The sequence below is a fragment of the Phalacrocorax carbo genome, chromosome 7 (genome assembly GCF_963921805.1).
Source record: "Phalacrocorax carbo chromosome 7, bPhaCar2.1, whole genome shotgun sequence".
Taxonomy (NCBI): domain Eukaryota; kingdom Metazoa; phylum Chordata; class Aves; order Suliformes; family Phalacrocoracidae; genus Phalacrocorax; species Phalacrocorax carbo.
This window is the reverse complement of record NC_087519.1, coordinates 55,210,959-55,232,320: the sequence shown is the minus strand read 5'-3', so window position 1 is coordinate 55,232,320 and position 21,362 is coordinate 55,210,959. Positions and strand designations below refer to the sequence as shown.

General features: G+C 42.5%; 1 protein-coding gene across 8 annotated transcripts in view; it reads left to right on the top strand.

Moving 5' to 3' along the window:
- The window catches only part of MCF2L2 (MCF.2 cell line derived transforming sequence-like 2), a 194,232-nt gene that overhangs the window by 58,653 nt on the left and 114,217 nt on the right, over positions 1-21,362 (top strand). For 6 of the 8 annotated variants that reach the window (XM_064458078.1, XM_064458079.1, XM_064458076.1 and 3 more), the window contains 6 exons: positions 1,247-1,361; positions 8,241-8,331; positions 10,129-10,248; positions 16,067-16,183; positions 19,448-19,597; positions 20,645-20,769. In XM_064458078.1, coding sequence (XP_064314148.1) covers positions 1,247-1,361; positions 8,241-8,331; positions 10,129-10,248; positions 16,067-16,183; positions 19,448-19,597; positions 20,645-20,769 — 718 coding nt within the window. The remainder of the gene's footprint in view (positions 1-1,246; positions 1,362-8,240; positions 8,332-10,128; positions 10,249-16,066; positions 16,184-19,447; positions 19,598-20,644; positions 20,770-21,362) is intronic. The other 2 variants (XM_064458077.1, XM_064458081.1) reach the window with 2 other exon arrangements.

The window sequence follows — 21,362 nt, the reverse complement described above, 5'->3', positions numbered from 1 at the left end:
GGGATTTAGAGGGTACTTCTGAGGAATGAGGACTCATATTTTTTCCCCGAGTCTGTTTTGTCCCATCCTCCTAATAGGATAATCTATTGGCTATTTTTCCTTCAGGAAGGTAATTTTCTGTCTCCCTTTCACAGCTTACCCTTCACTAAGGGAAACCCAGAGCATGGCTGTTCCTTGGACAGGGATCCTCTGTGGGTGACAAATGACTAGGAAAACTGTGTGTACTGCAGGCCTAGGTTCAGTATTGGGTTTGTAGAGGATTCCTCAGCCTAGTGCAAAAAATAGGCTTACACACAGATTGCAGAGGAAGGAGAAAGACTCAAGGAAAAGCATGTCCTTAATGCCCTAAGCAGCACTAAGCAATAAGGTACTGGTACCAAGAGCTTTGTTGCATTGTATTCCTTTATGAGCTACTGCCTCATTAGTCTGCTCTTGGCTCTGAGTCCAAGTTGGTGAGAAAACTCCTGTTAACTTATGTGTGGTTTGAGTGATGCCCAGATTTATTAGCAGAACCAAGTTAGGATTGGTCCTGCAAGTAACAAGGGTTTGTGCTGTGTACTACAACATCTAGAGCTGAGCGTTGTGTCAGGAGAAGTGTGAAGGCTGCTGGGTTATAAGGGACTGGCTCCATGCTTCCCGTAGCTACCAGAGTTTGAATGCTCCTGTTTGGATCAGGGGGTACTTCAGATAGGAACTGTTCTTGACCTTGCTGCTATGACCTTCCTGTCCTATTAAATGGAGGTTTGATGCAAATAAGCAAGACAAGAGCAAAACTCATTGATTAAATACTCCATGCACTTTGAGCAGTTTTTTTTGTTAAGGGAAGACCTAAGACTGGATTGGTCCTAGGCCTGTCGTGGCTTATATATGTGTATTCAAAGGTTGTATGCTCTATTCATTTCCTTTACTGTCTAGAAGGAATCAGAGAGTGCTGTACCTATACATAGGGAAATGTGTAATATAATCACAAGAAATTACTTAGAAATGGAAAACAAAGAACCCTAGAAAGCACTTGATCAGAATTATGCAGAAGGTTCACGAAAAAGCCAAGAACAAACAACAGAGGCTAGAATCTCAGCTGGAGTAAACTCAGGTAATGAAACTACAGTGAGTTATAATATCAAATGGGAAGCTGGATCTGGGTGCTTTTCAGTAAGGGATATGCCAGTGCTTCCCATTTGAGTACTGACCAGTCTGTCTAAAGGCATAAAATCACTCTCTAATCTTTACAACCTCTCTTTTGCAGGAGGAAGAGGGAAGGATGGGGCACCCATTATAACATTTCCAGAATTTGCGGGATTCAGTGACATACCTGATGAAGATTTTCTGAACGTGGTCACATATCTAACCAGCATTCCCAGGTGAGGATAAGCACAAATGCCTGTTGATTTCCTAGAGAGTTTTTCTTCCTCAGTGGCTTGCTGCTTTTAGTGGTGCTACCAGGATGTACCAGTAACTCTGCATTCATCCAGTCAGTATGAAACTTTCCCATGTCCAGGAGGTCCTAGGAACCACATACATCATTTGCGTGGGTAAGTAAGGTTCACGTAGGACAGGTTTTCTGTTCAGGGCTTGAACTGGATAGGAGGGGGTGTGGATCTGAAGAGCAGCAATAAAGATAGATCAAAAGGGAGCTAAGAGGGGCCATTCGTGAAAACTCTCAGTGGCACTGTATGTACCAAGGGAAGGGTTGCATCTGGAAGGAGCCAAACTTACGCAGGTCCTGTTACTGCCTATTCTTTGAGTGCATCTTTCTGTGCAAGCTTTCTATTTTCTGAGCAAGCAAGCTAGGTGCCCTGTTGACAGGGTTCTGTCAAGCACCATGTGTTTTCTGAAGCATTGTTTATTGGGAGATTGCTCCGCAGCTAGGATGCTTTCCTTGTTGGTTGCCTGCAGCTGTGCAAGGATAGTGAAACAAACTCATATCCACAGCACAGAGGAAATGCACTAAGGCACAGCTGCTGAATTACTTTTTGTTTATCCAAAAAAAGAGCTTAATATTTTTTCAGTCCCCTGATCCTGTCTCTGGACCATGGCTGTTTGTGCTAGTTAGAAGCACAGCAGGGATTTATTATTTCCTGGGGTCTTGTGTATAAAGGTGCTTAGAGGATGATGAGGGGAAAACGTGCCTCCCTCAAGTTTGAGTAAGAAGTTTTCCAGCTCCACCTACATGTATTCCCCATAGCGAGTTGCCAAAGCAAGCTGAGAGAAACCACACACTGTGAACTTAACAGCTTCATTGTTTCACTCTGCTCTGTAGGGCTTTTGTTCTGCCAGAAGAAATTCTGTCATGTTTTTCTTTGCTAGCTTCAGGACTGGGAGGATACCAGCTTCAGGGTTAATAAAACAGCAATAGTAGCTGAGAAAAACACAAAACTAGTTTTCCAGTTCTTTGTATATGTTATGCTGGTGGGTGATTCCCAGTAATGCTGTCACATGTTGGGGAACTAGCATGTTACATTGTCAACATGATAGGCAGAAATGCTGTATGCTTCTTCAGCCTGTGTGAGAGCCAAAAGTACAGATGGATTAAAAAAAGAAATAGCCAAACTCATGAAGGATATCTCCATCAATGGCACCTGAATACAATGGCTCAGATGCAAACTCTGGTTGAGGAAATCCGTATGTTCCATAATGCTGGCACTTGGGAGAAGATACCAAAAGGAAGATTGTCCTTATCACTTTCCTTCTGCTTTTGCCTCAGTATCCACTACCTACCAACACTGGAGACAGGTATTGGGCTAGATGAACCTTTGCTTTGAATCTGTTTCAGTTTTGTGTTTTCTCTTCCTCTGAGGAATCCTGGATCAATGTGCAAAGAATGATGAATTAAGTTTCAAAACTTTGTAACAGGAGAGCTGCAATATGCCTATTTTACAGATTATAAGCTATCTGTAAGTAATATCTTGCACTGCAGACAGGCTCACCAAAACTTGTGTTAAGTGACTATTCCGTTTGATTTAAATGACTTGTTCAAGGTCAGTACAGGCTCAGGTTTGAACCTATATTTTCTGCATACCAGCACATTGGTTTGACTCTTACGTTCAATCATAGATCCCACTGTAGGCATGTGAGTTTTCCAGGGTGTTTGCTAGTCTTTGTTGCAGTGTTTTTAGAAAGACTGACTGCATTTCTTGAGTCACTATTTGGAACTTGCCACACTTTATGTAGATGGTGAGGGATAAAGGTATTAATTTAGAAGAGGAAGAACCTGAGCAGCAAGCTTTGGTTGTGTGGTTTATGACATAATTATATGAAGTACAATCTTAATGTGGCATAAGTAGTGGACCTGTTTGGGTGCAGCACAGCTTTGTTAATCTGCAGGTGGCTGCTCCATGCACAAAGAGTGGCTCTGTGATACATCTCAGTGAAGGGACTGCATTTGTGACTTCATCAGCACTGCTGTACTGCATACTACTGTGTGTATTAGTACAGTGTTCCTGTACATATTATTTCACTGCTAATAGTTCAACTTTTATTTTAATTCTCAAGGAAGGTGTTCAGGTATCAAAGAAAGTGACTGAGAGAAGAGAATAGTAACTCTTGTGGAGTTACAAAGCGTATGCCATGAATCAGGTAAGATGAAGTATAGTTTGAAAAGCAGTTCACCCTCTTTATCATGGAAAATACTTGCTTGTTCATAGCTCAGTGAACTGGAGAAATCAGCATAATTTCTTAGGAAAATGTAGAGAGAATATCTGTCTTCTGTACTGTTTCTGCGTATCCTGTAGAACTAGGCTCATGCTAATTGTGGAGATAAGATCTATGATTGCAGATGACATCATTCAGTGAGTTAGTAACTTTCTAAGTCCCTCTGGAATGATTGATCTTCTGTGCCCATATGACAAAACATTGAAAAGATAAAGATAGACAGCAGATGTTGTTATTCAGATGCACAGGCATGCACTTGTCTTTGACATCGCTGAGCAAATTTGCTTTACCAGCTGTGGCATACCACAGTACTTTGGGGTGGGCTGTAAGGAAACCTTGCACTTGTGAGCTTTAAAACACGAACTGAACTGCTCTCCAGGATGGAAGATCAGCCTGGTGAGCCTTTTGTAATCTGATTAGTTTTCCCTCTGGTTCAACACCTGCTTACGAAAGTGCTCCACCAAAGGGGTCTACATACATACACATCCACAAACGTTGAGTAGCATGGTGTATGCACACGCATACCTCTCTGCTTGCACACTTGCAATAGACAGGGCCAGAAAGCCCTTTTTTACTCGCTTTATTCTATGGCCAGAATTTCCTTCTCTTCCAATTGACATGGATCAACTACTTTGATAAACAGGTGCCCTGCTCTCCTTCCAGAAGAGGTCAGGAAGTTTGACATCTCGTGGCCTCTTCAAATCAGTGTTGAAGGGCTAACCTGAATTCAGAGCTGAGGATGGAACAGCTCTGGTGATTGCACACATTGCATTCAGGAAAAGGGAACCTCTTTGCCAGACATCTGTAGATCTAGTGAAATATGCCAGAATCTGATTTGGAGGTAAGCTTGATGTTTATCTGCTGTGCAGGGTTGTCTTCAGATCCCTCTTTTCAGAGAACTGGAGAAACCCCAATGCATTTCCGTATCAGGGTAGAGGTATTATACAGTACCGACACCGAGAAAACATTGATAGAGCGTGTGTGTGTTTGTTTTTAAACAAACTCCCTTCCTCTGGATATGTACGGGTGGGGTTTCTCAGCTGTAAATCCACTTGTGCTGATGCTGCCATCTTGGCCAAGCTTCTTCCCACGGCTCTTTGCCTGCATGCATCCCTTAGTGCCAAATGATATTCAGACCTTGGTATGGCCTTTCCTTTCAGCTTGCTGAATGAAATAGGATCACTTGCTGACACTCTCTCTGTTTCCCTTGTTAAATTTAGGTCTTATATCATCCCTATCTAGTAAAAAAAATAATTATAAAAGACACACAAATACCATTGGCTTATCTCAGTGAAGACAATTGAACATCAAGGTGAAAAGCAGGGAGTAACGTTGCAGAAGGATGAGGTCTAGCTTTGCGTCAGGGTTACAGGCCCATTTTGAGTTTTCTGTTTTCAAAGGTACCTCTCTTGCCTAGACCCTTGTTGTGCTGCATCCATCAAGCTGTAGCAGCCAAGATTTACAGAGGTGCATCCGAATGGTTTCTTTGCTGCTTGCCTTTGTGTAGCCTGCCAGAGTGATTTTGAGTGATGTAGATATTCTCCCATATTTTCTTTTGTGCTCTGCTCAGCTGCTTTGCTTCTTAGCAGCATGTGGTTTTCTCATCTTCTTTCCCCACTATTTTCCTCCTTCTTCAGATTGTGTAATTTTTAAGTCAATTTCAGTAACACACTGTAAGCAACATGGATGTTGAATTGTAACATTGTTCTCTTGGAATAATTAGGCACAACAAACATTTTTTTTGTATTTGTTCTGGTTAACTAGATATTTGGATCAAATCCTGTTCCCTGCAAGAGCAAAGGAACCTAAGTAATCACACGCATCTTGTGATAACTCATTTCTCTGGTCTTTTGAAGAATCGCGAATAGAAGAGATGACCTTGACCAGTATGGGGCCAGAGCATGCCTGAGTCTGTGCTTTAACAAGAGGCCAGCAAGGGTGCTGGGACTGTTTTTAGGAGCACTGGATTGTGACAGCTGTTAGTATTATCAGTATCAAATGTTTAAAAACTTTATTCTGGATTAGTCTGAACTGGTGGATGGTATATAGGAGAGTTTTTAAGTATCTGTTAATGAGTATCATCCTGTCTTTAACAAGCCAGTTTTCTGTGGACTGGATGGTCACACAGCAGTCAGTGTTGACTGGATCGTCTCCTGCCTCCTAGGCCAGGGAACTGGGCGGAACCCACACCAGTCTGGTTTTTAGAGCGTGTTTCTATTTGACAGCTTCTCAATGGCTTTTTTGCCTTTTGGGGCAAACCGGAGGATTGGGAGCTTGTGATTTCCAGGTTCATCTGCAGTAAACAGGGTAACTGGGGCTGTTGTTGGCACAGGGATTGGCAGACCACTGTGCCCAGGGTGGATGCAGCTCTGATGCTGAGTGGCAGTTTGCACCACCCCAGCCTTTTGCCTGGAGTGAGATGCTGTGCTGGGGGTATTAAATAGGAACAGAGAAGCAAAAACCACCCTTCCTTTCCTTCTCCTTGTGACTCCTGAATGCATTTGAACCCTACAATTTCTAGCAGTGTCCTTCTGTAGTCACCCAAATGTTTCTTGGCAAAGTACTAAACAAAAAAGAACATTTTGGACACGTATCACAAAACAAAGGAAGAAAATGACGCAGGGCTTTGTGCTTGTTTTGATTTCCCAAACTATCAGCAAATTTACCCAAACCTTCTCTGTCTGAGATGTAACCAGAATTCCTGGCACTTCACCTATAATGCAGCAGCATTGGTTGTCAAGGCAGAGAGAAAAAGCCTGACCTCCTCCTGTGTATCTTCGTTAGGCAGGACAGGCACCCTGTCAACAGAGATGCTACCTGCTGGTCTGGAGGCTGAGGCTGATTTGCCCAGGCCTTTCATGCCTACTAGACTTCCAAAGCAATTTTTTGTCCCAGTCAGCACCAGCAGTTTGATAAAACCAATGCAGATTTTTGGGTAGGTTAGGAACCCCCCAGGTTGAGACTTTTGTGTTGAGTTTCTCATACCCTTTGTGTAACAGTGTGCAACACACACACACAATGTCTTTGTTGCCTTCCTCTGAACCCTTTTTTCCTAGCATCTAGAGCAAACACGTAGATACCATGCTGGGCATTTTCCCTTGAAACACTTGTAGGGCTGTTGACGTATATGCATATACTTACATATATGTACATATATCTCAAAGGAGGAACTGATGAATTATCTTCCTGTGCTTGAGAGGCACTGCTGAAAACACGTTTTCTGTCCTCTGCCTACAGAGGTGCATGTTGCACTACTTAAGAGGAAAGGTCATCTAGTGTCACTGAACCACTGAACTTTGTAATTCTCAGAGGAATGCTGTAAAAAATATTGAAGTGGGAAATTCAGCGAGTTTTCCTAGTACCAGCATGAACTACTAGGAACACTTGCATGGCATCCCAGATTTGCACAACACTTCTTGCACAACACAATCTGGCTTCCAGGTTGCTGTTCTTGATGCCGCAAAGCTGCAGCACAAGCCTAGAGTTGGTATTGTTGGTGCTTTTCGTGGATTACTGACATGAGTTTGCACAAAACAACCCATGAAGATGGTGTTCCTGGGATGCTTCTTGTATGAACAATGGAAAAGGAATCGAGGAAATGTTTTATGCAATTTCTCTTGATCTTAAGCTGTAATTAGATGTTCGATTGCAGTACGTTCTGTGATTGTGACGACATGTATACTTTTTCTGCCTGCCTCTGGTTTGTCTAGAGATGACTGAGCCATCCTGCTATAATGAAGTTTGTGGAGATTTTTCTCAGTGTGTGCTTACAAGAGAAGTCGAATGACTTCTCTCCAAGTCTGAGCCCTCTTGGAAGGCAGAGAGTAAAGCAGTCCCACTGAAGCCCTGCACACCAAAGTGGGATTTTTGAGAGAGAGAGAATGGGATATTTATGAGGTCTACATAGATGGGGTGGAGCATCAAATCAGTGCCTCATAGATCCTCCTTGAGAAGTACTGAGAAGGAACAGCAACTGTGATTCTAGCCAATATGTGAAAAGGATACTTTTGAATTACTCGTAACCCTAGAACCAGTTTGTGGTTGGAAAGATACAACTCTTCAATTCCCGCTTTGTCTATCAGAATTCCTGGGGCATTGTGTACACAGGCAAGGTGGTGGCAGTAGGGAGATACCGACTCCCTGGAGCTAAGTGCCCCGTCAGATGTCAGCGTGCACGGAGAATGAAGACTGAAGTGGGATGTCTAATAACTTGAAATATTTTGCAGACAAAACGATATCTGAGGTTTTTGCCTTAAATACAGCACAGTGTAATTTCTGATCCTGAACTATTAATATCACCTAGATTTGTCATCAGGGTAGCATGGTAACCTCAGAGTAAACCTGAGATTTAGCAGATAAAATATTCATGTTTTGTTTAAGCTGCTAGCTTTATGCCAGAAAGGGAAAAATTTGCTGGCTTTCGTTTTCATGTGAATTTCTGCCAAATATTCATTCTTTCCACTGTCCGTTGCATTTTCATAATGGGCTTAGAGGGTGATCTGATGGAGACTGTGTTTTGCTGCAGTACAACTCCTTGGAACCGGTGTATCTCCATGTAACCCAGCATACTTATTTCATCTGTTTTGCAGTCTGGAGGCTGCCAGCATCGGATTCATCATCATCATAGACAGACGACGGGACAAATGGAGTGCAGTCAAGGCATCCCTGACACGGATAGCAGTAAGTGCTAGCTTTTAAAAATTATCTTCTAGAAATTAAGATTATCTGCAGAACCTTCAGCACAGGACAGTCTCATGTGCTCATTTGTAGCTCCTATTTTCTGGCTGTGGATGCAGATTCTTCCCTGCCCTGAAGCTCACGAGTGTTAAATAAGAGAGGGAGGAAGCTGCAGTAACAAATTACACAGCCTTCTTTACGGGTCAATTAGGAAATATTCCTTATTTTCTGTTTTGACTGCAATATAAATTCTAGTAATTTGAGTTGGTTCCTAGGAAGAGTATAAAAGAGGTACCCTTCTGTGCACTGAGGAGTGATGATGCAGCCTGATTATCACAGAAATCCCCCTGTACTAGATGCTGGTGAGGCCAGCCCCAAATCCTGGGCTCAGGTTTGGGCCCCTCAGGACAAGAGCGACCTTGAGGTGCTGGAGCGTGTCCAGAGAAGGGCAGCGGGGCTGGGGCAGGGTCTGGAGCACAAGTGTGCTGGGGGGCGACTGAGGGGGCTGGGGGGGGTTTAGCCTGGAGAAGAGGGGGCTGAGGGGAGCCCTTCTCGCCCTCTGCAGCTGCCTGAGAGGGGCTGGAGTGAGGGGGGGGCTGGTCTCTTCCCCTGAGAAACAAGTGATAGGATGAGAGGAAACAGCCTCAAGCTGCGTCAGGGGAGGTTTAGATTGGATATTAGGGAAAATTTCTTTGCTGAAAGAGTGATCAAGCATTGGCACAGGCTGCCCAGAGAGGTGGGGGAGTCACCATCCATTGGCGTATTTAAAAGATGTTTAGATGTGGTGCTTAGGGACATGGATTAGTGGTGGACTAGGCAGTGTTTTTAGGTTTATGGTTGGACTTAATGATCTTAAAGATCTTTTCCAACCTATACAGTTCTGTGTGTAAACAGATGCCAAGGAGCTTGTATTTCCATGGTAGTAGGTGATCTCTGTCAGAAACTCTTAATAGCTTATTATATCTCATTTGCAAAAGGCAGAGTTATTAGAGCTGCTTTTCAGTGCTAATAAAAGCAGCTGGTTTTATACATCTATTACCAGGAACATGTGCTCTGTGAGGAGAAAGTGCTTATACACAGAGGTGTAGGATGGAGGGATGACCAAGACAACTTTAAGTTCTTTCAAGGAATTTGGACAGAATTGCTTTTCATTCTCAGTTCTTTTTAGCTGCTCTGTTCTACAAATTGTTCTTTTATGCTGGATGAGCTCAAAGGAGTGCGTGAAAGATGTAGGCTGAGTGTTGCAGACAGGGCCATGTTTGCTGAATGTGTTGAGTGCCTCTGTGTGTGTAAAAATACGTGAGGTTAAAAAGATTAAAAGCCCTTTCCAGAGTGAGAAAGTAGGTCAGCCTGGGGAATTTATCTGTGCCACCAGCTTCTTTCACCAAGTCTGACGGTGGGTAGCCAGTTTTTGTAGGTAGGAAGTTTTGCCCTCTAGTGGCGGCAACCTCAAAAAAATGGGAAAACCTATGGTGTGGTAGTGCAAAGACGGCTTTGTGCAGTTCAGATCTGGGGGAGGAAGGCACTAGTGCAGAAACTTTAGAGCTCTGTGCTGAATCCGTATCAGAAAGCAATGTATGGCTGGACAGTAAAATCCATGGCTGCTCTTTCTGTTGTCTTTGGAGATTGTGACAATGGGCTCATGCTGAATGGGCCAGCTGATATTATTAGCAGCTGCATTGAGCAAGGTTCAATAAGTCCTACCTGCTTTGCCCCCCTTAGGAAATGCTTGGCTGAAAATTCCCTTGGCCTTCCTGTAAGGCAGTGTTGTGCCTTCTAATAGTTCTGTATTTCTTGCAGGGAGCATTTCCAGGAAACCTGCAGCTGGTGTTTGTCCTCAGACCCTCCCGCTTTATCCAAAGGACAATAGCTGACATTGGCATTAAACTCTATCGAGATGACTTTAAAATGAAGGTACCGGTAAGCATGCTTTTTTTTTTGTCTATGTGTTTTCATTATCTCCATGTCTGCAGTTCTTAAGTGTCAGCAATTTCTCATAACCCAGTATCTGCAATTTCATTGCAAGCGGCAGCTGGGGACTTTGATGCTGGTCTGTATGGTGTGTGTAACAGTAATGCCAAAGAGTTAATTACCAGCGGATGCTTCACAGTATTTAATGGACATGTTCCCACGTGGAAGGTCAGTGCAACTATAAAATGTGACTTGGTTCTTAAGTATTGACATCTTCCAGAATCCCAGGTTGGAAGGGACCTCAGGGATCATCTAGTCCAACCTTTCTGGGAAGAGCACAGTCTAGACAAGATGGCCCAGCACCTTGTCCAGACGACTCTTGAAGGTGTCCAACGTGGCTGAGTCAACCCCTTCCCTGGGGAGATGATTCCAATGGTTGACTGTTCTCACTGTGAAAATTTTCCCTCTCATGTCCAATTGGAATCTCCCCAGGAGCAACTTGTATCTCCATTCCCCCTTGTCCTCTCCATGGGACTCCTTGTAAAAAGGGAGTCTCCGTCTTCTTTGTAGCTACCCCTTAAGTACTGGTACATGGTGATGAGATCCCCTCTGAGCCTCCTTTTCTCAAGGCTGGATAAACCCAGGTCTCCCAGCCTATGCTCGTATGGCAGCTTCCCAGTCCTGTGATCATCTTGGTGGCCCTTCTCTGGACCCCTTCCAGCCTGTCCACATCCTTTTTGTATAGAGGGGACCAGAACTGCACACAGTACTCCAGGTGTGGCCTGACAAGCGCTGAGTAGAGCGGGATGATGACTTCTTTCTCTCTGCTGGTGATGCCCTTTTTGAAGCAACCCAGCATCCTGTTGGCCTTCTTGGCCGCAGCAGCCACTGTTCGCTCATGTTGAGGTTCCCGTCCACCAGGACCCCCAGGTCCCTTCCCACAGAGCTGCTCTCCAGCCAGGTGGATCCCAGCCTTTGCTGCACTCCCAGATTATGTTTTCCCAGGTGCATGATCTCACACTTGTCCTTGTTGAACTTCATAAGGTTCTTGCTGGCCCACTCCTCCAGCCTATCCAGATCTCCCTGCACACCATCTCTCCCTTCTGGAGTGTCTGCTTCCCCACTCAATTTGGTGTCATCCGCAAACTTCATCAGGCTACACTTGATCCCGTTATCCAGGTCACTTATAAAGATATTGAATAACATTGGGCCCAATATTGATCCCTGGGGGACTCAGTGGAGCTCTTCCCCTGATGTAGGCAGACGTAGGTCTTCTCACTCCAGTGATAAACATAATTACTTAGGACTACGGAGCAGGCTAGGGCTGAATTCTGCACTGTTTTATGAATTGTCCATGGGACTGCTGACAATCTGACAGTGCCCCTGTTAAGTGCTTGCATAACACTGCCTATTCTTAAAGCCTTTTATGATCCCCATGCACTCAAGATTCAAAGTTTGTTTTTTACTTCTTTTTGTATGCACTTGGCGTATGCTGTGAGTTCATGAGAATGTGATTTGAAGAAGGTTATCAGTCCTAAAAGAGTGTAAGTTTTAGATTATTCTGAGAGCTCTTCTGGGAGTTGCTCCTAGCTGCATGTTTGCATGTGGTTTCAAAGTGTTTTATAAATAAACCTGAATGATGATTATTAATGGTATTTCATCCTGGAACAGACTTATACTATGTTCCACAATGACTTTACTGGAGTAATTTCATATGATTGCTTTGGATTCTGCATTTGGTTTTGTATTGTTTTGCAAAACCCCATGGCTCTCCTCCACTGAATTCCAGCTCTCTCAATACCTAAGTCTGAAGTTCAGGTGTTTTAAGACACTTTGTGCTTCTGCTGAATTAAGAGACAGCAGCCCATTTATTACAATGCATACAGAAAAGGAATAATGAATATTCATTTGGCTATTGTGGATTAAATTGTAACGTTGATTGTAGTTTGGCAAGGGTGGTTTTTTTGTAATGAAAATACAAAACTGTTGTAAAAAATATATTTGATTACAAAACAAAATATTTAAATTTTATTTCACCCTGAAAATTGAATGTTTCTATATTTAATAAGCCACAATCTGTTACCATAGCAACTGTTGTACCAGCAACTGCAGCAGGGGAATAGACAACTCCATCAAGGACTAGCATTTTCTGTACTTTTAGAAATTTATTTGATGCCAGCATTGCATTTCAAATCCAACTTGAAACTATCAAAGTTGGAAGAGAAGTTAATTCTAGGCAGAGGTCAAGCACTGCATTAAGTATTAAATAGTAATTTACCTTTCTTACAGGCAGGAAAATCAAGATATGAGTTTAGTTTGGTGTCTTCTTGGACAGCTTGGACAGCTTCTTGGGGTCAGCTGTGTCCTGGCTGTGCCTCCTCCCAGCTTCTTGTGCACCCCTAGCCCACACACTGGTGGGGTGAGGAGCAGAAAAGGCCTTGACTCTGCGTAAGCCCTGCTCAGCAGTAACAAAAATATCCCTGTATTATCAACACGTTTCCAGAACAAATCCAAAACATAACCCCATACTAGCTACTGGGAAGGAAATTAACTCTACCCCAGCCTAAACCAGAAGAATTATGGGCATATGAATGTGGTTAATAAAACCTCCTGAGGTAAATCTCTATTGGCATAGTTATTTGATTAACTATCATTACCCAGGAGCAGGATACAGAAATATTGGAGATACACTAGGGTTCATTTGAGATAAAATCTGGGAATTCAAAAGGAACACCAAGCAATTTACCTAAGGAACCTCCCATCATGGGAAGGGAATTAAAGCATCTTCATAGCATACACAAAAGGCTGAATAATCTGTCCATAGCAGACGCTTCTTTGACCATTGTAGACTGCGACTTCTTTAAGATAGTCTAACCCATCATAAAGCAGCCCCACCGCAGGTCTGTGTTCCGTACTGATGTGCTTACACAGGCCCTCCTCTTCTAAACTGCTACTCTCTTGTATTCTCCACCATACTGAATATGGCTGTGTTCAGTCTGGCAAGAAGTATGGGAGATGCTAATGCTCAGTAAGATTGATTTCTTAGCTGGGTGTCGGATCCCTCCTAAGCTTTCTCCTGCAGAGATGCCTGCGGGGCAAAGACTTGTGCTCTGTGGTTCATGCTGAGTATATCAGGTTAAAACAAACATCTTCCTAAAAGAAAAGTGCATTATAGTGTTCCTCTGTAGTTTCAGTGAAGTTTGGACTATCAAAAGGTGTCCAACTTGTCAGCAACATCTCTGATGGGGAAGAGCTACAAAGCAGTTAAGGCTTACTTTCTCAAAGGTGATTTGTAATACAGGAGTAGTGCATAGACTTCATATTCCAGTCTGAGGCTACTCCAGGATGATCTAGTTTTTGAGTTTCCTGGCTTTGATCATAACAAAACAGCGTTTGGTAACACATTCAGAGGACAGCTTTCCCTTTAGCTTTGGCTGAGGTACTCTGTGCTTTCTTTGCCTCAGTTTCTTCACCAACACAGTCTCCTGGCCTCTGTGTTTAGAAGCAGGGTTCAAGGAGAAGATAAACTGCTGGAAGTGAAAAAGAGTTAAGTCAGGGACTACTTGAGAATATTCAACCTATACAGGTCCATGGGACCAGATGTGTCTCCCACAATATTCTTGTATTCAAGTTATGATGTTAAATTCTGGATGAGTGGACAACTAGATGGATTTAAAAATTACTTGCATAATTAGGCTCAGAGGGTAATGGTTAATGGGTCATACTCTACCTGGAGGTGGGCAACAAGAGGAGTCGTGCAGTGATATCTGCTGGGACCTGCCCTGTTTAACAACCTTATCAATGACCTGGAAGAGGCAACAGGGTTCACCGTCATCAAGTTTGCAGATGACCCTAAATTGGGAAGGGCAGTTGGTAGACACAAAGACAGGTCCACTGGAACATAAGCTTAAGGAATGGGCTGACCAGCATATTATGAAATACAAAAGGGACAAATACAAAGTCCTGCAACTGGGAAGGACTTCCTTCCAGAAGGACATCTTTTCTCAAGAAGGAAGAACCCATGTTCTTCCTTCCCAACAGCATCACAGTGTTGTATTGTTAACAGCAATACAGGTTGCAGCCTGACTGTCTGGGGAGCAGCTCTGCTGCCAGTGCACACTGCTGGCTTATGTACAGTCTACCAAGTTCCCAGGTCCTTTCCAGCAAAGGAAGCTATCAGCATCCTGCATTAACAGTATTAACAGGAGAATAGCCAGTAGATTGAGACAAGCGATTATCCACCTTTACTTGGTTCTCATTAGATCACATTGAGAATACCCTGTTCAGTTTTTGTTCCCCAGTACAAGAAAAATATTAATCTGGAGTCAGCTCAACAGAGAGCCATTAAGAAGGTCAGGGCTTGGAGCATGTGCTCTGTAAGGAGATGCTGAGGGAACTGGGCTTGCCTAACCTGGAGAATGGAAGGCTTGGGAGGGTTAATATCGCATAACAGCAGCTTTCCAGTCCCTCCAAGCAGGTTACTGAGAGCATGCAGCCAAGTTGTGCATGCTCTGAAGGACAAGATGTAACTGACATAAAGTGAAACAAGGGCAGTTCTAACTTGATATAAGGAAAAACTTATGGAAAAAAATTTCGCCACAGAGCTAATCAGGCAGGGGACCAGACTGCCTAAAGAGGTTGTACAGTCTCAGTCCCTGGAGGTTTTTCAGACCCAGGTGGATAAAGCGCTGAGCAACCTGGTTTGATCTCACAGCTGACCCAGCTTTGAGAAAGAAGTTGGACTAGAGGCCTGAGGTTCCTGCCAACCTGAATTGTTCTAGAATGATTCTGTAACAAAGATCAGCTAAAAACCTCTTCAGGTTTGTTCTCAAGGCTTTTCTTAGAGCACTACCAGCCTAGAATATACATTCTCTTGCCTCCATATATCTGTTCTCATCTCATTGCCCACAGTGCTTGCCAAGTGTACTTACCATGCTCCCCTGGAGCCTGCTCACAGGTGTAGGCAGTTATCCTTTCTTTAAACAGCACAGTAAAGTAATAGATTTGACATATATTAAAGTGTAAGGCTTAAAATTTCTAGTCATTTGTGCTCAACATCTTGTTTTTCTGTTGCTGAAATAATGGTGTATTTTCTAGCTGTTAGAACAGCAAGCCACCATTGAATACGTGTATGTTATTTGTGTAACCACTTGTGTTGCCGGATTTACAGTGGTGGCCAAAAAGTAATACTCCTTACCTGAAGCTGAATGCAGATCTTTTGCTTTCATTACGCAGGCCTAGTGGTAAGGACACTTTTTAGTAAGAAAATGGATTTAGGTTTGTCTCTCCTTTCTCTCTCATCATGGTTTAAAAAGGAATAATGCCAGTGAACTCAGTGGACATACAGTGCCATAAAAATGATGCAACTGAAAGGAAAATCTTATTTTCAGTGGTCTCATTTTAGCACTTCCCTGGATCAAGTGGTTGGTGTTGAGGAAGCTGCCTAACCTGCGTACTTCTCCATTTCTCTGTAAATAACAGTTATCTAGAAAATGTAGAAATTATTTGATTGAAGTTTGTGTGAACATTATAAATAGCATACTTTTGCTCTTGATGCGTATGCAAAATGACTGCATCCTCAGCCTAGCAAGGAGCAAGAGGAGGTCAAATTATGATTGGTTCAAGAATGGTCACGTACATGTTGAGAAGGCAAATTCTAGTGGGTATTTACTGTGGCCATTGCATGAACAAATGCATAATGAGAACTTACTCCCTATGGTGGAACTGAAGTTTGGACATATATGTTTAAGGCAAACCCAGATCCTAGGAACAATGATTGAAAGGGCTCGTTATTTCTCTCAGTCCATTGTGTTTGGATTTGTTTCAGATCATCATGTTAAATTCTGTCTCTGATCTGCATGGCTATATTGACAAAAGTCAGCTGACACGGGAGCTGGGAGGAACCCTGGAGTATGGCCACAGTCAGTGGATACATCACCGAACTGTGAGTGTTGGTGTTGTTCTTACACATGTCTATACCCAGCATTCTCCAGATGATGAATGTAGAGCAATCATTAAGTAGTAGCTCTTCGGCTGCATTTCAGCCTACAGATTCTGCTAGGGATTTGTGGAGAGAGGAAATCCATGACTCAAATAGAGAAAGGTAAATTCTCCAAAAGTTTGTAATAGAAGTAGTAATCTGTCTCTCACTCTTGACCTGGACTAGGGCCTAACAGTGTCATAGTATTCTTACTCAGCAAGGCCCTTTGGCACATTCTTAGCTTTTGAATAATTGATGATTCTTAGGCCTTCAGCTCGTGGTTGAAGTTGAATATATGCTTTAGCACTTCATTGAATCAAAGGTCAAGATTCTCACTTTAATGATTAATTATGTCCATGTTTTTAAGAGAAGAAAAAAATACTCAAGACACTAGATTTTATTCTCCTTTGTTTTCATTTCTGTACAATGTAAACATGCACTCCAGCTGGGTCTTACTTTAAGTAACTGAAGAACAGTTAATAATTGTAGGAAGGCAGAAATATTTTTTTATTCTGTTGCCTTTGAGGAAACTTGTTACAGGTTTGTTTGTTCCCTTTTTGGGTTGGTTAATGCATCTCAGTGGATGCTTCAAACCAATGTAAACACTTCGCTATGGTGCCTAGGAGAGGTGATGGTTTACAAAGAACAGACCCCAAACTCTGGCACATCAGCAGCCAAAATATTGTCTCATTATCAAAGCAAAAATGGGCAAAGCTGGGTCCTGATCCTGGAAAATGAATTAATTTCCCGGAGACAGTATGCAATGTTTGCATCTGTCTTTGTGGATCTACTTGCAAGACTCGTATGTAGTCCCAATGTTTTGCAGTGTCCTGAGCAGCCTTAGGTTTGAGTCTGTTGTTGCTGACCTGAAGGTTAGGTCTAACACGCAGAAAAAGAGCTTTTCTGAGGTAGCTTTGTTAAGTCAAATCACTTTTGTCACTTTCCTGCTATGATTTTCTGTGCTTTACTATCCATATAAAATTAAATTTTACTCTCCGTGAGAACTACCAAATATTTCAGGCTTCCAAATATGCAAGCACAGAATCTGAATTTCCTCTAACACTGGTTTACTACATTTATAGTTGGGCTGACTACAGTGAGTTAGGATTGAGATAGATGAACAGGCTTACATGTTAGAAGTATCAAAAATATGAAAATGTCCTTGCAGGAGGGGTGAGTCTGAAGGAATCATCTGTATGAGCTTTCAAACAGCTGAAGTCTTGAAAAAATGAGGAAGGGAAGTAAAAAGAGGCACAGGAAAGGCTGTATTGTTTATTAATGACAGGAGTTTACATAAAGCATGAATATATAATTCGGTAAAATATGCAAACAAAAGTGAACCACAGTTTGGGGCTATGTGGCTATGTAATCCTCAGATCTTTTGGTTACATTTGTTTGAAAACATTTACCAAGCACAGAGGCTTGAAGAAAATCCCACAGACCATAATAGGTATATGAAACGCTTTATTGCTCATACCCACAAGAGAGGGTGGGGACAAGCATGCCATGAAGTGAAACACTGATAAGCTCATGGTGCTGTGCAGTCAGCCAAGTAGTCTCTGCTGGATAAGAGGTTATCAGGGAAGCGTGAGCCTCCGTGGCACCCTGAAACAGCCAGACTTTAAATCTTGCTGAGCTACCGTCTCCGTCCCCTTTGCAGCTTCTCTTATCTTGTACTGCCAGTGTTCTTCTTCGAAACAGCTTTAAACTGTTGCTAAATGGTAGTGGCACAGCAATCTCACTGCACTGTTCTTTGTTTCTGCTTTCTTATCTTTAATGACTAGGAGCCTATGAGCTTTCTCGCCCACAGAGTACATTTTTGGCTTTTAGTAAACTGGTCTTTGGTTGTAGATGGCTCTATCTGTGCTGCAGTCAGAAGTGTGACATTTCAATCAACTCTAATCTAGTAGTTTCAGTGGTGAGAACAGCAGGCTACAGCTGCTAAGCACTAATAAGCCAGAGCATATGTGGGTCTGTACTGCTTATGTTGAAAGCAGGCATGAATTGATGGGAAAAAAGGGAAGAAAGCTATGAACCCTACTAGCTTTGCCTCACTTGGGGCATGTTACAAATCACATATGTGGAATGTAATTTCTCTCTGCACCTTTTGAATGATGATCTACCTCCTGTTTGTTTCAACTGAGAACACAGCATAATTTTACCTGTCTTAGTTGCAAATGGGGAATTCCCATCATTGCAGGAGAAGAGAATGGCAACTTGCAACAACTATGTAGTGTTTGCCTGGGTGTAAGAGCATCCCTAGTGCTGTTGATTGACTGAAATCATTGGGTGGTTTAGATCAAAAAGTGTAAAGAATAAGGATGTGTTTAAGTTTGTGTGTAATGTTTCTATGTTAAGAAGTGTTTCCTTTACACAAAAAGTGTAAAGCAAAAAAAGAACCAGGACAATACAGTCCCTAATGAAATTGGGGCATGATCATGAAAAAACATCCCATGCGGTTACTTGCTACTAGATACAAAGGTTTTAATCACATTTCACAAGTCTGAACAATATATCCTACTCTTAAAAGGCAGCATTCTTTTTAAGCTTTCCTCACTTCCTCTTTCTTAAGTAAAACCACAGATTTCTGTCTCATTTTGTGGTGGTGCACCCAAGTGATAAAGAAATAACAATGCTCCAACAAATTTATGCATTTTAACTGTATTTGCAGTAAGTTGTTGTTGTATTTGTGTACTAATGTGAACAGATGGGCAGGAGTGACTGGAATGCGTCTAGTGCAGATAGGCAGGATGGAGATGCACATTTTCAGAAGTCGGGGGAGACAGACTGCTGCTGAGTGAACAATGGCTGTATAAATATAAATGTAAAAAGTCTTTGCCCTATATACATTCAGAGTCTCCTCAACTTAAATAAAGCCTTAATTAAAATATGAAACACAGCAAAATTTCCCACCAAGCATGGGCAGAGGATCTGAAATTCCAGTCCTCGTTTCAAAGCTGATGTCCTCTGTGGTTTCATTATGTCTGCTAAGCTCTTGGAGTTCCCTGGCTGGTTCATGGAGATGATAATAATTGTAGGCCCGTAGAAAGATCATTTGTGACACAGGATTTAATTTGTAATTTTTAGCATATGCACCAAAAAAAGGGCAACATGGCCAGTTTTACAGGCATGTAACGTTTGCAGCACAGCGTGCCTGAAGGGACTACACATTGTTAAAGGGCTATGGGTAAATAACCAGCCTGTGACTTTATGCTCTTGCTTTTCCAGGCTATTGAAAACTTTGCAATGACGGTAAAAACAACAGCACAGATGCTACAGACCTTTGGAACAGACCTTGCAGAGACTGAACTCCCCAACGATGTGCAGTGCACAGAGGAGCTCCTTTCCGCACACACTGACCACCATAGCAAACTGAAGGTGAATGTTGTTTCGTGACAGCTCCATCAGCATAATATATGATTTTTTGACTTAACAAAATTTTCAGCCATCATTTGGGAGTCCATTGTCTGGAAACTACTGAAGAGGAGAGAAACCTGGGTTCAGGAGGTTGATTTGATTCAAGTATGAAAAAAAAAGCATTTCACAGCTTCAGGAATGATAGAACAGGGAAATGTCACTTGCACCGTATGAGTGGCTGCGATGGGGTCACATCTGGAACAGCATGGGCTCCTGACAAAGAGTTCATCAGAAAGGATGAACTCATACTGGGGCAGATGTAGAGACCATCTGTGAGGGTAGTTCAGGAATAGACAGAATGATCTAACTAGATGATGACTGTCACTATTAAAAATTTTTTTAAAAAAATAGTTGGGGCAAGTTTACCTTTGCAGAGTAAGGCTTAGAAGAAAACATTACTGCTGTTAATAAACACCTTGGGTTAAACACAAGAGAAAAAGTACTACTTAAGCGATATTAGCACAAGAACAAGTTTTATGCAAGAAGTGTGCAGTGATGTGGGGACTTCTCGGCTGACAAGTTAATGTTTGAGCCTCATTGTCCTCTTCATTGCTCATCTTTCATGCTGGGAAGACCCCTTCTGTGGATGACTCCTCGATAGCTGACATACTGTGGCTCAGCATGTCACAATGTTGTTCAAGGAAATTCCAGTAGGAAGTGCAGTGTCTCAGCACAGTCTCTGAGCTCACTGAACAATCTGTGGTACACATTCAATTTGTGGTAGAAAAATTTATTCTGCAAGTTGCCCGGTCAGAAATGTAATCTGCTCAGAAGTTATATACTATTCTTTTTCTCAGAAATATATCTACTATCAAAAAGGAAGAGATGTAGTCTCTGCATTTCTAGAGACACATGTAATCTTTGTTAAGCATTTGTATTTTGTTCCAAATATTTAATCCCCACCAAGTATTTAATCCTCCTTTAGCATTACGATGTTGTCCATCTAAGAGATGTGCGCGTTGTTAGGATAAGTACATACAATTTGTTTGGCTTGTTTTTTTCCTGCAGGATGAGCTGAAACTAGCTGTGAAGCAGGGGGCCACCCTACTGACATGCATTAGGGAGCCAGTCACCAGAAGCGCCAACAGTAAACTCAGTCCAGATGAACTGGAAAATGTGGCAACAGTAGAAAGGTCTGTGAAACTAGATTACCTTGTGCAAGTTGCTAATTTATTCCTAAGAAATGCAAGTGTAATTTAAATGGTTTAAATAAGCAGGTTATAAATTCCCACTGGTTCAGCTCTTCAGGATTTATTAGACAGGTAACTCAGAGAAGGGAATAGCTTTGAGGAAGTTACTTGATTAAACCATCGAGGCAAGTTCAAACAAGTCCTGAATTTCTTGGTAATTTTTGGTTGGACCACAAACCACATGGCTGAAGATTTAATGTGGGACTTATTTTCCCCATAACACATGCATCCTCCAAACTTTTATGCCTGTTTAGAAAATGGCATCTGAATCCATGTGAGATGAGAGGGTATGTGCTTGTGCGTGTCTGTGGAGACACTGGGGGAGGAACAGATGAAGATGATACTCTGAAACATACTCCTTCACAGCTGCGCAGAGAGAGAGAGAAACCCCTATTCCTTCCTACAATGCTCGTTATTACCATGCAGCCTTTAGTCACCGTGTAGAAGTTTCTGCTGTGCAATGTGATGCCGTGGAAACAGAAATGTCATGCTAGTGTTTCAGTGTGTCTGCATTCACTGGGAACAAAGCTGCCAAA